General features: G+C 45.3%; 1 protein-coding gene across 1 annotated transcript in view; it reads left to right on the top strand.

Moving 5' to 3' along the window:
• FARP1 (FERM, RhoGEF (ARHGEF) and pleckstrin domain protein 1 (chondrocyte-derived)) overlaps window positions 1–13349 on the top strand; it is a 277196-nt gene that overhangs the window by 208223 nt on the left and 55624 nt on the right. The window contains exons 13-15 of the mRNA XM_005883626.2: window positions 3616–3803; window positions 5867–5956; window positions 7012–7145. Of these exons, the coding sequence (XP_005883688.1) occupies window positions 3616–3803; window positions 5867–5956; window positions 7012–7145 (412 nt within the window). The remainder of the gene's footprint in view (window positions 1–3615; window positions 3804–5866; window positions 5957–7011; window positions 7146–13349) is intronic.

Here is a 13349-nt window from a genome sequence, read left to right on the forward strand (position 1 = left end):
CAGTGCTAATTTGAAGTTCTCATTGTTTGTGCCATGAGAATGTGTGCATTTAGAAGGATTTTAAAGTATTTACCAGAAATTCTTCCCTGGAGAGCAATATTTATGAAGGCATTTCTAGTTCCTGGGGTGACGTACACTCAGCCCTCTTGATACAGGTGAATGGCAGGGAGGAGGACATGAGGCAGGGGCAGGAGAACCGAAAAAGTGAAGGATTTGAGAGCTATTAACTGAAAATATAATTGAGTGCTTTAAAAAAATGCCAGGCAATTTTTAGAAATAGGAAAAATAGTTTGTAAAAAGAATCAGAAGCTTCCAGACTTTCAGGATGTAACTGACCTTTTCCTATTCTCTTCAAACTTCTTTTCACCTATTGCCTTAATACCCAGGTGCTTTCTGGAAAGGTCCCCCACATTATTGACCCAGAGGCCCTTGCTGAAAGAAATTCCTTTGTTGTCAATTTGCCACAGAGGGAAAAAAGACAATACCCAGGCGTGAATAAGTTCACAGCGTAGCAGTGAACTGTCAGTCACAATTTCTCTTTGCCCAGGGCTGTGTCTTCAAAGCAGGAGGCCAGCTGCATGATTGCAACAGGCTGTGTCAGTCTCACGGACTCATTTTGTCTAACCACACAACTGTGTGTGTTTGCTTGTTTTGGAAAATGGACTACTTCGGTGAAAACTGCTTACATGTAGGTCTAAGAGCTGTCACCTTAGCGGGTGACTTGAAGACTCCGCTCTCCCCTCTTGACTGCAGATGGGCCCAGTGTGAGCACCGGTTGGCACCATGTTTATCACACGTTGGTGCCAAGTCAAAAGAGAATTTCAGTGACTCATTAAGCTGCCAAATTCTACTGAATACCCTAGTCATCCTACTTCATTGGTTGCTGAATGGCAAATGAGTTACATGTTTTTGTTTGGACCATGTCACCTATCCGTTTCCAAAGCCTCGAGTAGATTCTTCTCCAAGGATGCAGCTCAGATGAGCAAAATCGCACTTGGGAGTTGTAGGCCTTTCCCTGCCTTTGCATTGCTGATAGATTCCTAGAACAGGCTTTGTACTCGCTGATTTATTGGTCTAACAGTTTACACTCATCACCCTGCCTTTCTTAGGCCCCAACAAACCAGTTGGAGTAGCTGCTCCAGAAGTGGGAATGGGCCACTCTAATTCGGTCAGTGGTTACACGTATCTTGGGGCTATATGAGTGAATGAAGCAGGCTTTCCCCCAACAACCTGGGCCCGACCCAGGGCTGTCCCTTACTCAACCCAGGAACACGGGTTGTTGTGACATTTATGTTCAGTGTCGTTTTCTGAGCCCTGTCTCTGATGTGGTCCGGTGGGAATTCTCCTAGGCGGCTGTCTTTGAAATGGGTCCTGCCTTCTTGGCAGGGTGGCGTCTCTCCTGGAACCCTAGTCGGTTCGCTCCTGCTTCCAGCTGCTCAGCCTGCTGAATAGCACCGTCCCAGGGGGATGCACAAGGGCAACAGCTTTTGACCTTCGGAGAGTGGAAGTGCTTGTACTTGAGCGTGATCACCCTTATTTTCTCCCTCACAATGTGGCACTGGGTCTTTTATCTGCTGCTGGATGCTGTCCAGGGCCTAATTGGTACTGTTTCCCCACCCCTCTCCCCCTCCTCTTCAAGCTAGCCTTCTAACTGCTTTTTCTTCTTGGCTCCAACTCTTTCAATGACAAGGGGAATGCTTTCTCTGTTCCACGCCCCTGCAAAGGCAAAGCCCAGCACGCTCTCACTTATCACTGCCTCACCTGATCTCACGCACGGCGTGAGAGCTGAAGGTAAGCCCCCGGATTCTACCAGATGGCTGGTGGACACAAAGGCGTGACTCGCAAACAGCAACTCACAAATGCATGAACTGTTTTGATCTCCAAACAGACTGCCAGAATTTCTCTTTTCTAATTCCTATTTGTAGTGATAACATTTTAATTTTTGTGATTTAAAAAAAAAGAATAGTGTAGTACCGTGAAACAATTGCAGTTCTCATTGTTGTCACTATTTCTATTTCACGAGTTCCCGTTCTTTCTCAATCATTGTATTCAGTTGTGCACTGGTGTCAATAAAATTGGCATTTGTGAAGCAATTTCTGGCCTTTTTTCTCTGGGTTTCCCTGGGTCTGGTGGTGTGTGGGGTGACTGGGTCTTTGTCTAACACCAGGACTTCATTTCAATAATTGCATAATAAAATGCAAGGATTTAAACGCAGGGGTTTTTCAATGTGAACTTCCTGATTCTGCCTTTTCCTCACATTTTCTCATCTTGTTCTTCAAAGAGCAGTGTACTGACCAGTAGCCAGTGGGCAGGATGCATGCTTTCCTTGTTTTTCTGGGTGTGGTGGCTTCTCACCCATGTGTCGGTGACACAGCTAGCTGATCAACACGGGACTGGGTGGGGGCTGGTGGTGGTTTCTCCATGGTTCGCTCAGACTGGGATCAAGTTCACTACCCTGTTTCATTCCAGGCTGTCCTATCTAATAACTTCAAAATGGATATGACAATCCAGGAGAGGATAGATGTTAAAAAACAAAAAAAAAAACAAAAAACGGGGGGGCGGGGGTGGTTATGCCCAGAAAATGGCACTTCACCTTTTTCTTCAAGATCCTTGATAGTGTGAGGAGTAGCAATGAACTGAAACTACATATTGGAAAATGGAGAAATCATTTACATTGTCTTTCCTCATAATGGTAACAGGCAAGACTGCTGGCTGCTTTAACGTTGTTTGCCCTAATACTAGTTCTAGCAAATCCACATTAGGTAAGAACACTTAGGTAAGAGGTATGTGTGAAACATCCTGTTTAGCTTCCATGGTTTGAGGGATTGATCATTGCAAGATTCTGTTGGCAAAGAGTTTCATGTACACCTCATCTCCTGTGGCTGACTCACAATGGATAATTACACATTTCTGTACTGTTTACTAGGGCATCCTTTTCAGAGGAGTAATTCATTACCTGCCACTTTTTGACTCATAAAAGGGTCTTGGGATAATGTAATGACCTCCAGCTTTGCATTTTTAAATGACCACCTTTGCGTGTAAATGTGATGCTAGTGTTTCTGTCCCAAACAGTGAGAGAGACATGGAGTGACATCACCAGGTATACCGAGCTTGTTTCTGTTCTCTGTCGACTGGGGAGGTAGCTGCTTGACCTTTCTGTAGTGGTGGCCCGTTGTTACCAGATGTAGTCTGTCCTCGCTGCTCCAGTCGTCTCGTCTCCTATTAGTCTAGCTCTATCACCTAGTCATTTCCCACGTCTCCTTGTAATGTAGACGCTGTCTTTCTTGAGTAATTCTTAGAAGCTAAGGCAATAGTTAGGAGATGATTCTATGTGGGGATACACTATGTTTTTAAACTATTGTAATTCTCTAAGCAGAGTTCTCTACCTTATCATTAATTACATAACTGAGGCTCCATTGAATTACTCATACGATGCTATCTCTGTTAAGGCAGCTGCCGCTTAGAAAAAAAAAAAGTAGAAAGTAATGAAGCCCATGAAGTTTACCATTGAGTAGTCAAGGTTCTAAAGATTTGAAGAGGTGAGATTATAAGTAGAAATCAGGTCCCAGAGGAATTACTTTTTTTTTTTTTTTAATACTTCTCATCCCCAAACAGGCTCCCTGACTGGTAGCCCTCACCTTTCAGAGCTGTCCATCAACTCGCAGGGAGGAGCTGTGCCCGCCAACGTGATCTTGTCTCCCAACCTGAGCCCTGACACCAAGCAGGCCTCTCCCTTGGTCAGCCCGCTGCTGAACGACCAGCCATGCCCACGGACCGACGACGAGGAGGAGGGCCGGAGAAAGGTGTGGGGATGCGTGCACGCGAGCATGTTACTCTTTTTTGAAATTGTAGTGATATACATAAAGTAAAACTGGCCATTTCGCCATTTTTAAGGGTAGAGTTCAATGACATTAAGTACATTTTTTAATGTTTTTATTTTGTTAATCCTTACCCGAGATATTATTCTATTGATCACATAACTGAGGCTCTATGGAATTACTCATATTATTATGCTATCTCAATTAAGGCAGCTGCCACTTAGAAAAAAGAGGAGAAAATAATGAAGCACATTAAGTTTGCACATTAAGTTTTTAGAAAGAGTGGAAGGGAGAGATGGAGAGAAACATTGATGTGAGAGAGACACATCGTTTGGTTGCCTTCTGCTCATGCCCTGACCAGGGCCTGAGCCTGCAACCTTGCTTCACCGGAATTGAACCTGGGAACCTCCAGTCTGCAGGCCGATGTTCTGTCCACTGAGCCAAACCGGCTAGGGTGACATTAAGTAACATTTGCATTGTTGTACAACCATCATCACTGCTTATTTCCAGAACTTTGTCATCATAACTTTGTACTGTAACTCTGTACCCATTGAACAATAATTCTCCACCCCCAGCTCCCAGAAACCACCATTCTACTTTCTGTCTCTGGATTTCACTACTCTAGGAACCTCATATACTTAGTGGAATCCTAAAGTTCTTATCCCTTTGTGGTTGGTTAATTTCACTCAGCAGAATATCCTGAGGCTCATCCATGTTGTAGCACATGTTGCGATTTTCTTCACTTTTAAGGTTAATTAATATTCCAGTGCATGGATGTGCCTCACTTTGTGTGTCCATTCATGTGTTGATGGATAGTTGAGTGGTTTCCTTCTTTTGGCAACTGCAGACAATGCTGCTGGGAACGTGGCGGGCAAGTATCTGCTCAAGTCTCTACCTTTGTGCTTTCTTGCATATCCTGGGTGGGTGCCTGTGGGAAGCAAACAAGGTGGCTAACACCAAGGGATTTCTTTTTACTTATTGTTTAAAGAGAAAGCAGACTCTGGCCGAATTGGTTAGAGTGTCATCCCAATACGCCAAGGTTGTGGGTTCGATCCCCGGTCAGGGCACATCAAGAACCAACCAATGAATGCATAAATAAGAACAACAACAAATCCCTCTCTCTCTATCTCTCTCTCTCTGTCTCTCTAGTCAATTTTTAAAAATATGGCGGGCAAGTATCTGTTCAAGTCTCTGCCTTTGTGCTTTCTTGCATATCCTGGGTGGGCGCCTGTGGGAAGCAAGCAAGGTGGCTAACACCAAGGGATTTCTTTTTACTTATTGTTTAAAGAGAAAGCAGACTCTGGCCGAATTGGTTAGAGTGTCATCCCAATATGCCAAGGTTGTGGGTTCGATCCCCGGTCAGGGCACATCAAGAACCAACCAATGAATGCATAAATAAGAACAACAACAAATCCCTCTCTCTCTATCTCTCTCTCTCTGTCTCTCTAGTCAATTTTTAAAAATAAATAAAGTAAAAGCAATGACGGGCCTGCTCTAGAGTGGTGCCGCCTGCCCACCTAACCGACGGATTCCAGAGAACTGAGTCACACTGGTGTCACCAGCTGCTTGCACCCTGTCCCTTTGTCTCAGCCACCCTTTGCAGGCCCACAAACAACGAGGCTTCTATTTCCTGAACACCAACCCCACTGGCCACGGCACCCAGGACAAAGCCATTGTGGTTTCTGTTTCATTTATTTCCTTGAAGACTGCATCACTCTGCCATTTTACTAATTAATTAGCTTTTCAATGCCCAAATTTGAACGAATAGTCCTCCTTGGTGGCTAACATACTCATTCAAGGTCTTTCACTGAGGGTAATATTTGCTTGGGAGAATATATTCCTAGACTGTTTTCTCATCATGGAAATCCATTCTCTTACTCTCCGTAGTTCCTCTTACACAAAAAAAGAATACATGACTTTATTTAGACTTGATACTAGCTAACAAAAGATGGCAAGTTAGCCATGTTCCACTTTCTTATAATCAAGATATTCTTAGAGACTTACACTAAAAAATGATTATGTCTCTTTTCTTTTTATGGACTTGGCAGAGATTCCCAACTGACAAAGCATACTTCATCGCTAAGGAAGTGTCCACCACCGAGCGAACGTATCTGAAGGATCTTGAAGTCATCACTTCGGTATGTGTAGCATTTCCCCTAAAGCATCAGCTTACATCATTTATCTCAATGAATACTCAGCTTTCGGAGAGAAGCTGGATCTCATTAAATGTTGGATTGTCTGACCAGGAGTTTGGTCCTAGATTATAGAAATAAGACAGTAATATATTTAATTTGGAATGTGCTCTATAAAAAGTTTTATAGTTGGGATTTTTTTAAAGTGTGGAGGCAGGATGTGTCTAAAGTGGAGAAAATGAAAACTAAACATTTTGCTGTCTGCATGCATCGATGCAGAACATTGTGCGTATGTTGCCCGTTGTCAAATGCAGCTATTTATTCATTTTGCTTGAAGGAGACCTCACAGGGAATAGAAGCCTCGTTTTATCTTTCATAATAAATTGAGCCGTGTCAGCAAAATCTGCCAGAAGTCTGTCTTTTATTATTTTAATCAGTTCTGTCCAGCCTTGGAAACAAATGTAAAGCCTTGCAGATGTCTTTCTGACCCCTGGGTGCGGGGAAAGAACTGGCCTTTCGGAGGTCAGCGGAATCATTGGGTATGTGCGCCTCCTGGGCGTCCTACGTGGTAACTGGCCCTGGGCAGGTGCTCAGGAAACACCCTGGGACCCAGCCCTGATGACTGACAGTGTGAAGGCAGCGGCTTTATCTCTCTGGTTCAGCCACCTAAGTGCTCAGCATTTTTACAAAGGAGCGGAGATGGAAGTTCCTGAAGGACTGAACCGGGGGTGGTCAGTGCTATGAAGCAGGATTGCCCATCGAGCTGGCTAGATGGAGGTTTTGACTTGAGGAGCTGCCCATTTCAGAGATCTGTCCTGGCTTCGGCAGTTTTTTGGTAACCAGTCGCAGGAAGCAGGAATAAAGAGATGGGTGCTTCTCGTCCCGTCTGATGAAAGGGGACAAGCAGTGAGGCCTGGCAGCGCCTGGTGCCCCCGAGATGCTGCAAACCCAGTGAGAAAGGCCCAGTGCTCCGGGCGCAGGTGGCTGCAGCATCACTTTCGAATTGCAGACACTCATCATGCATCTCTACACCTCTAAGTGTGGCCTCCTTCTCTTCCCAGTGGTTTCAGAGCACAGTGAGCAAGGAGGACTCCATGCCCGAAACACTGAAAAGTCTCATATTCCCCAACTTTGAACCTTTGCACAAATTTCATACAAATTTTCTCAAGGAAATCGAGCAACGACTAGCCCTGTGGTGAGTACAGTTATGTTTAACAATTATATTTCCCCTCCCACACACACACACCCCCTCCCACCCCTTTCCTCTTGCTCTTCCCATTGTTACTTCTATGTTGTTCCTTTTAAGCAGCAGTCATGAGAAAAGGTCAGAGCAAGAAGCTGGCTGAAGACAAGCCAACCTTAAAACGGTGTTCAGTTAGGTTCCACATGTATTTAGATCTCATCCTGAATCTTTTTCCCTTGATTTACAATTCTTCAAAATGCATGTTTTTGTATGATAATTAAATGAATGTCACGAAGTAAAGGTAGTAGTTACGTCTGGGAGGAACTTTTAGGGGTGTTGGTAATACTTCATTGGTGCTTGCTTTATAGTTACTTGTTAAGTGTCTGTATATCTCATGATGCAGTTTTCAGTATTATATTTCACAGTGTTTAAAAGTGCTTTGAAAGATACAGAGTCCTATGCAACACACACACACACACACACACACACACACACACACACACACACACCTGGAATCCTGTTTCTAGCAGTTTATCTTAAGGATGCATTTTAATATGTGAAATGGCATGACAAAGACCTTTATGGCAGGATTAGAAGATTAGAAATGGCCCTGGCTGGTGTGCTCAGTTGGTTGGGCATCATCCCATGCACCGAAGGGTTGCAGATTTGATTCCCAGTCAGGGCACATGTCCAAGTGGCGAGCTCGATGCCCGGGTTGTGGGCTCGATCCCCCAGAGGGGGTGTGCAGAAGGCAGTCAATCGACGTTTCCTTCTCACGTTATTGTTTCTCTCTCCCTCTCCCTCTCTGTCTAAAAATCAATAAAAATATTTTTTAAAAGATTAGAAATGACCTAAATGTCCATGAATAGTAGATTTGTTATAAATAATGTTGTCTGTTTATGAAACCAAGTAAACATTAATCTGGGAGGAGAGTGTGGAGCAGAAAAGCAGGAAAGACTGTGTGCTATATAATGCAAAACCTGAGACACCCTTACCTCAAGTAGAACGTTTTTGAGAAAAATTCTTCTGGGGTTTGTTAACACAGTTATATGTAGATACAGAGGGAGTTGACTGTCTACTAAACACGCATTTAAAAAATGCCAGGAGAAAAATAGCAAAAGGCTTCCACTGTGTTTTTGGCAGAAATGGAACCCATTGTATACTGCATCCTTACCGCAGGTGAGAATTTGGTTGAAAGTCCTCTCCAGGACATTAGACGGTAGGACCTGGAGGAGCCGGGATGAGTTTGTCTTTCCCAGGTGATCCCAGGTCATGGGTTCAAGCGTCAGCTTAGCCGGTTAGCAGAGCTGCTCCTTTTGCTATGAAGTGAAGGTGGTCAGGGATCCGGCTTTGTCTGTTCTTTATACCTAGAGACAGTTCCTGCCCATTTCTCTTTCCTGTGATGGAAAGGTGAGAGGCTGCCCTAAGATGCCTCAGGGCAGAGAGTACAGCCAGGATGAGAAATAACAGGTACAGGTCAGTCTCACTGAGCATGGGGAGAGATTGGAAGTGCCACTGTAGAGTCTTACTCGAGGTTGGTGCTGTGAGTAGAAGAGAAACACCGCTTTTCAAAATTAACCAAAAAAAAAAATCTACATCATCCAACTTAATTTTACCTTCCCAAGTTAGTCTACCTGGAAACTCGCGGTTGCGACCTGCCCTGTGGCCTCATCATTCTTGCAGAGTTGAATGATGCTATCACAGTGGAGGCAAAGACTTCACAGCCCGGGAGAAACCTGCCAACAGTTGGTTTTCTGGCCAGTGAGACGTATGCCAACGTAGTCTTCACCTTCCCGGGGCTCAGAGCATCGTTGTTGTTTTTTAAGCAATTATTTCAAACATTTACAATTTTCACTTTAAATGCAAAATAGCGGATAAAAAGAAAGTTATATTGAAAAACATATCATACTGACCCTTTGCCCCACATACAGACATCAGCTTTGATATTTGCTTTTAGGTAATTAGGTGAAAAAATAAGCACAAACTTAAAACTACTCTTTCTCTCCAAATGAAGCAAAGTTGAGGTATTATACTTAACAGATGTGTGATCTCCATCCAAAAATGGTTTCTCTACTAATCCACAGCCTTGCCACATGCTGCGCCCATCCCTTCCTTCTCAAGCAGGTCTTCGTTTGAGCATATATTCTTGAAACTGACCGTGTTCCTTAATACTCATTAAGGTTGCAAAATAATATTGAATGTCAGCTGTAATTTAGAAAAATAAAATAAGCAAATAAAAAAATTATTAAGGTTGCTATAGAAACGCACGGGGCTAGCACCAGACCACACAGAGGATATGAAGCGGGGAGGACCTTCAGACGATGCTCTGGAACATCTGGTGCAGACTCAAGCCAGCTGGCCTTCCAGCACAGCCCGCTGCCTGCATGGGACAGCTGGTTCCGTGCTCATACTCTGAAGGTCGAGCAGTGGCCTCTGCTTCTCCAAATTATGATAAACATCTCACCAGCTCCACCTGGAGCTGGACTCCTCCCCAACCGAGTCAGCCTTAGAGGAGGCGATACACTCAGCACCAAAGCAGCAGGGCAAGATATTTGTGAACATGCTGTAGGAAACCCACAAACCATGATCACGCCCAGCCTGCTCCACTGGGCTCTGTGCACCACCAGATCCCAGCAGCAGATGCCACACCTTGTAATGGTGTTTCCGCCTCCTACCCCACCTCCCACCACCCCCAGGAGAGCAGGGAAAGGGAGACAATGGGAGCCAAGTCTGGCATGCAAACCCCAGGGGCTCGGGCTCCTTCAGAGTTACCAACAGCTTTGTAGACACAGCCAATGCTGCCCCCTTGTCACTTGGAAAAAAATATTTCATTAATGCTGCAAGAACTAATGACCACTTTCGTTTAGACCTTGAACCAGCATGTTTTTAACTTTCCCAACCCAGCAGGATAAGTTGTCATGCCTAATATATAAATCGTCACCATCCCAACATTTCGATCTGGATGTATGGCACATTGCTACAGGTATTAGGTGACTAACATCAGTGTTGAGGCTAAAAGGCAGCACATGAGCTGCAGAAACACAGGTAAGAATGACCTGAGTGGTTGAAACACATGGTCACTGATCACAGATACAAGGACAGAGAAAGCTTAGGGTATGTACCTGTGTACACTGTAGGCTCAGAGCTGGTGTCCCTAGGGCATGTTCAGTCCACAAGACTTAAGTAATGTTGGGAAGGTCACACATAGGACATGGCATCAGTTGACAGTACCTGGCAGCCCAGCATGGTGGCTTTCACTAGCTCTTGCCACCAGAGAGAACGTTGGAGAGCTGTATTTCATTCTGAAATAAATGCCATACCTTTGGATTTATCCGTGACGGTAAATCTTTAGCATCTGGACCTTGTCTGTGAAAGAATATCCAATTGCTTAAAGAAAACAGCTGCTGACATTTGTTTTCTAGAGGGTTTTCAGTAGAGTCTCTTTCAAAGTTCTATAATTTTATTCATGTTTTACTTGAAAATACCAGAAAGCATATAAAAGACTCAAAGCCGGAGGGATAGCAGAGAGTCCATGTGCAGCTCAGTTGACATGACCTTCAATAGCCTTGCAAGAGTGGACCCAAACCAAATTGATGACGTGTCTCGGGAATAAATGTAAAAGTCTGTGATTCAGTTCAACTAATCAGTTCTTCCAGTGCATGATGAGGAAGACCTGGCTCGACAGGGACTAACGGCAAAAGGCTGAATGAGAATGAGTTTAGTGTGAGCAGATAGAATAACATGGAGATAAGCCCGTGTCTGTATCTGTAGCTGTCAACATTGGCTTCTCTTTAAAATCACCTAGAAGCTTAAAGAATCTCGCTCTCCAGACAGAACCCCAGAGCAGTTATATGAGAATCCCTGAGAGGCGAGGCCTAAGCATCCTTAGTGACTAAAGCTTCCCGAGTGATTCCCACGTGTAGCAAGGTCACGACCCTCTGCCCTAGACTGCCGCACCAGACAGGGACCGGAGCATGGAAGACAATTTCCCCTTGAAACGTCAAGGCTCAGAGCTCCTTCAGAATACTCTGCCCAGTTCTGAGTTTCACATTTGAAATGGAATAATAAGAGAATGCATTTTATTTTTTTAAATGATTATTGGCCTTGTATGCATATATGCACGGCCCATGGACACAGACAGTGGGGCGGTGAGCGCCTAGGGAGGGGTGCGGGGATGGGCTGGAGCGGGGTTAACAGGGGAGAAAGGTGACATATGTAATAGTTTCAACAATAAAGAATTATCTTTTAAAAATGATTGTTGGAACTTATGAGCATTTGGTCTAGAAGAGAGAAGTTTTTAGAAAATATGATGGACTCTCTTCAGGTTGATGGATGAAAAAGGGAGTACATGTCTTCTCAGTTGTCCCAGGGACAAAAGGTAAACAAAGGATCGAATTTCCAAAGAGGCGCATTGTGTCTGAATACAGAAAAGTGCAGCTTAGCATTGAGAAGCTGCCTCCCAGGTGATGAGGTTCACTCCCCGACCCCCACCCCGTGCTCCTTGAGCAGAGGTTGACTATTTGCAGGTATTTATTGGGTGAAACCCCAAACCTGGCTGTGCATCAGGGTCACCTGGGGTTGGGGGAAGGGAAGTTTGGAAAAATACAGACTTCCAGGCCGACCCAGCCCTCCGGAATCAGATCATTGAGGGGAGAGCCGGGTGCTTGTTTCTTACAGTGCTTCTGAGATAGCTGTGATGACTGCCTTTTCTGGAACCACCGATGTGGCTGCTTCCGACAAACCTGAGATCCTGTGATCCTTTGATTTGCATTTTGGTTATCACTCTTGTTGCTTTCTCCTTCACGCAATGAATGAACACATGAGTGGGCGGGTGGGTGAGTCCGAGAGCGGCAGGCTTTGCCCCCTGGGACTTGGGTTCTCAGAGGAGGGGGCGGGCCTGTAGGGGCAGGAGGCCCAGGCCAGGTCTGCCTTGGAGGACACGTGGGCCGTCAGTGCCTGCACAGAAGAGGCAGCCTGTGAGTGAATATAGTCAGTGAGAAGGATGGACACAGGAAAGTTCACCAAGACAAGAGTTCACACTGAGCTACGACTGACAGACCATATATAAGTGTGTGTGTGTGTGTGTGTGTGTGTGTGTGTGTGTGTACATACTATGACATGAGAAGCATGGGTTGGCTCGTGCAGGCTGGGTGACTGCGATCCGCATTCACCACCACACCACCTGAGGCCCGTGTCTCGCTGTCCATGGCCCTTGCAGTTTCATTTCTTTTGTAAAATGCGGAGTGCAGCCTCCACATCATACAGCCCTTCCCTGCACTCAATGAGGCCGTGCTTGTGAAGGGGCTCGGTCTTCTGCTCCACACATAGAAAGGGGGAAAGCTGATCGTTGTTTTAAATAAACTCTTTATTTTGAAATAATTTTGGAGTTACAGAAAAGTTGCCAAGACAGTAGTTGCTGCACATCCCTCACCCCTCCTCCTCCCCTGATGTCAGTCTCTAACTTCACCTTGCTTATTCGTCAAAACTAAGAGACCAGGGTTGGCCACTACTATTAACTAAACCCTAGACTTTATTCAATGAGATTTTAAATTATTATTTAACGGAAAGAAATCTGAAGTTTACTATGCACCTAAAGTTCCCCGGAGTTTGGTACTTAAACGACAGCCACCATGCTTTCCTTTGCAGCCGTATACTTCCATCAACTGTGGGAAATTATAGGGGAGAAAAATTACCAGGAAGTTTTCCTAAATGATTAGCTGAACCCCAGCTCAGTACACACACCTGCCCCTGTCCAAATGGTGCGTTCCCCTAAGTACACACACCCCAGAAAAGGGTGGACCGTTGCCTCCTGGCAAAGCCCGAGTTTCTGTTTCCTCAAAAACAAAGAAACAGGTTTGATGACTTCCGAGAACATGAAGAATGCTCATCCTTTTGAGAGCAGGGACGTGTTCCTCAGCTATTCCAATCATTCAGAGGAAGTCACTTCAGCCTTTGGCATTCAGGCGGGAGTCCCACAGCCCAGCCCTGCGGTGACTGGCAGGCGCTGAGCACACACTGGCCAAGTCACCCCCAGAGATGGATGAAGACCTGCCTGGTACGGGGTGCCCTGGCGGACTCCGCAGTGTGCAGAGCTCAGCTGGCAGCTGGCGGGGAGCTGGGCTCCAGGGAAGCTTCCCGCGAAGAGGCCCTCTGACCGGCTCTGGGCACACAGTTCCCAAGAAGGACCAGCTGCCTTTTTTTTTTTTTTTTTTTTTT

This window comes from Myotis brandtii, unplaced genomic scaffold (assembly GCF_000412655.1).
Source record: "Myotis brandtii unplaced genomic scaffold, ASM41265v1 scaffold796, whole genome shotgun sequence".
In the NCBI taxonomy this organism is placed as follows: domain Eukaryota; kingdom Metazoa; phylum Chordata; class Mammalia; order Chiroptera; family Vespertilionidae; genus Myotis; species Myotis brandtii.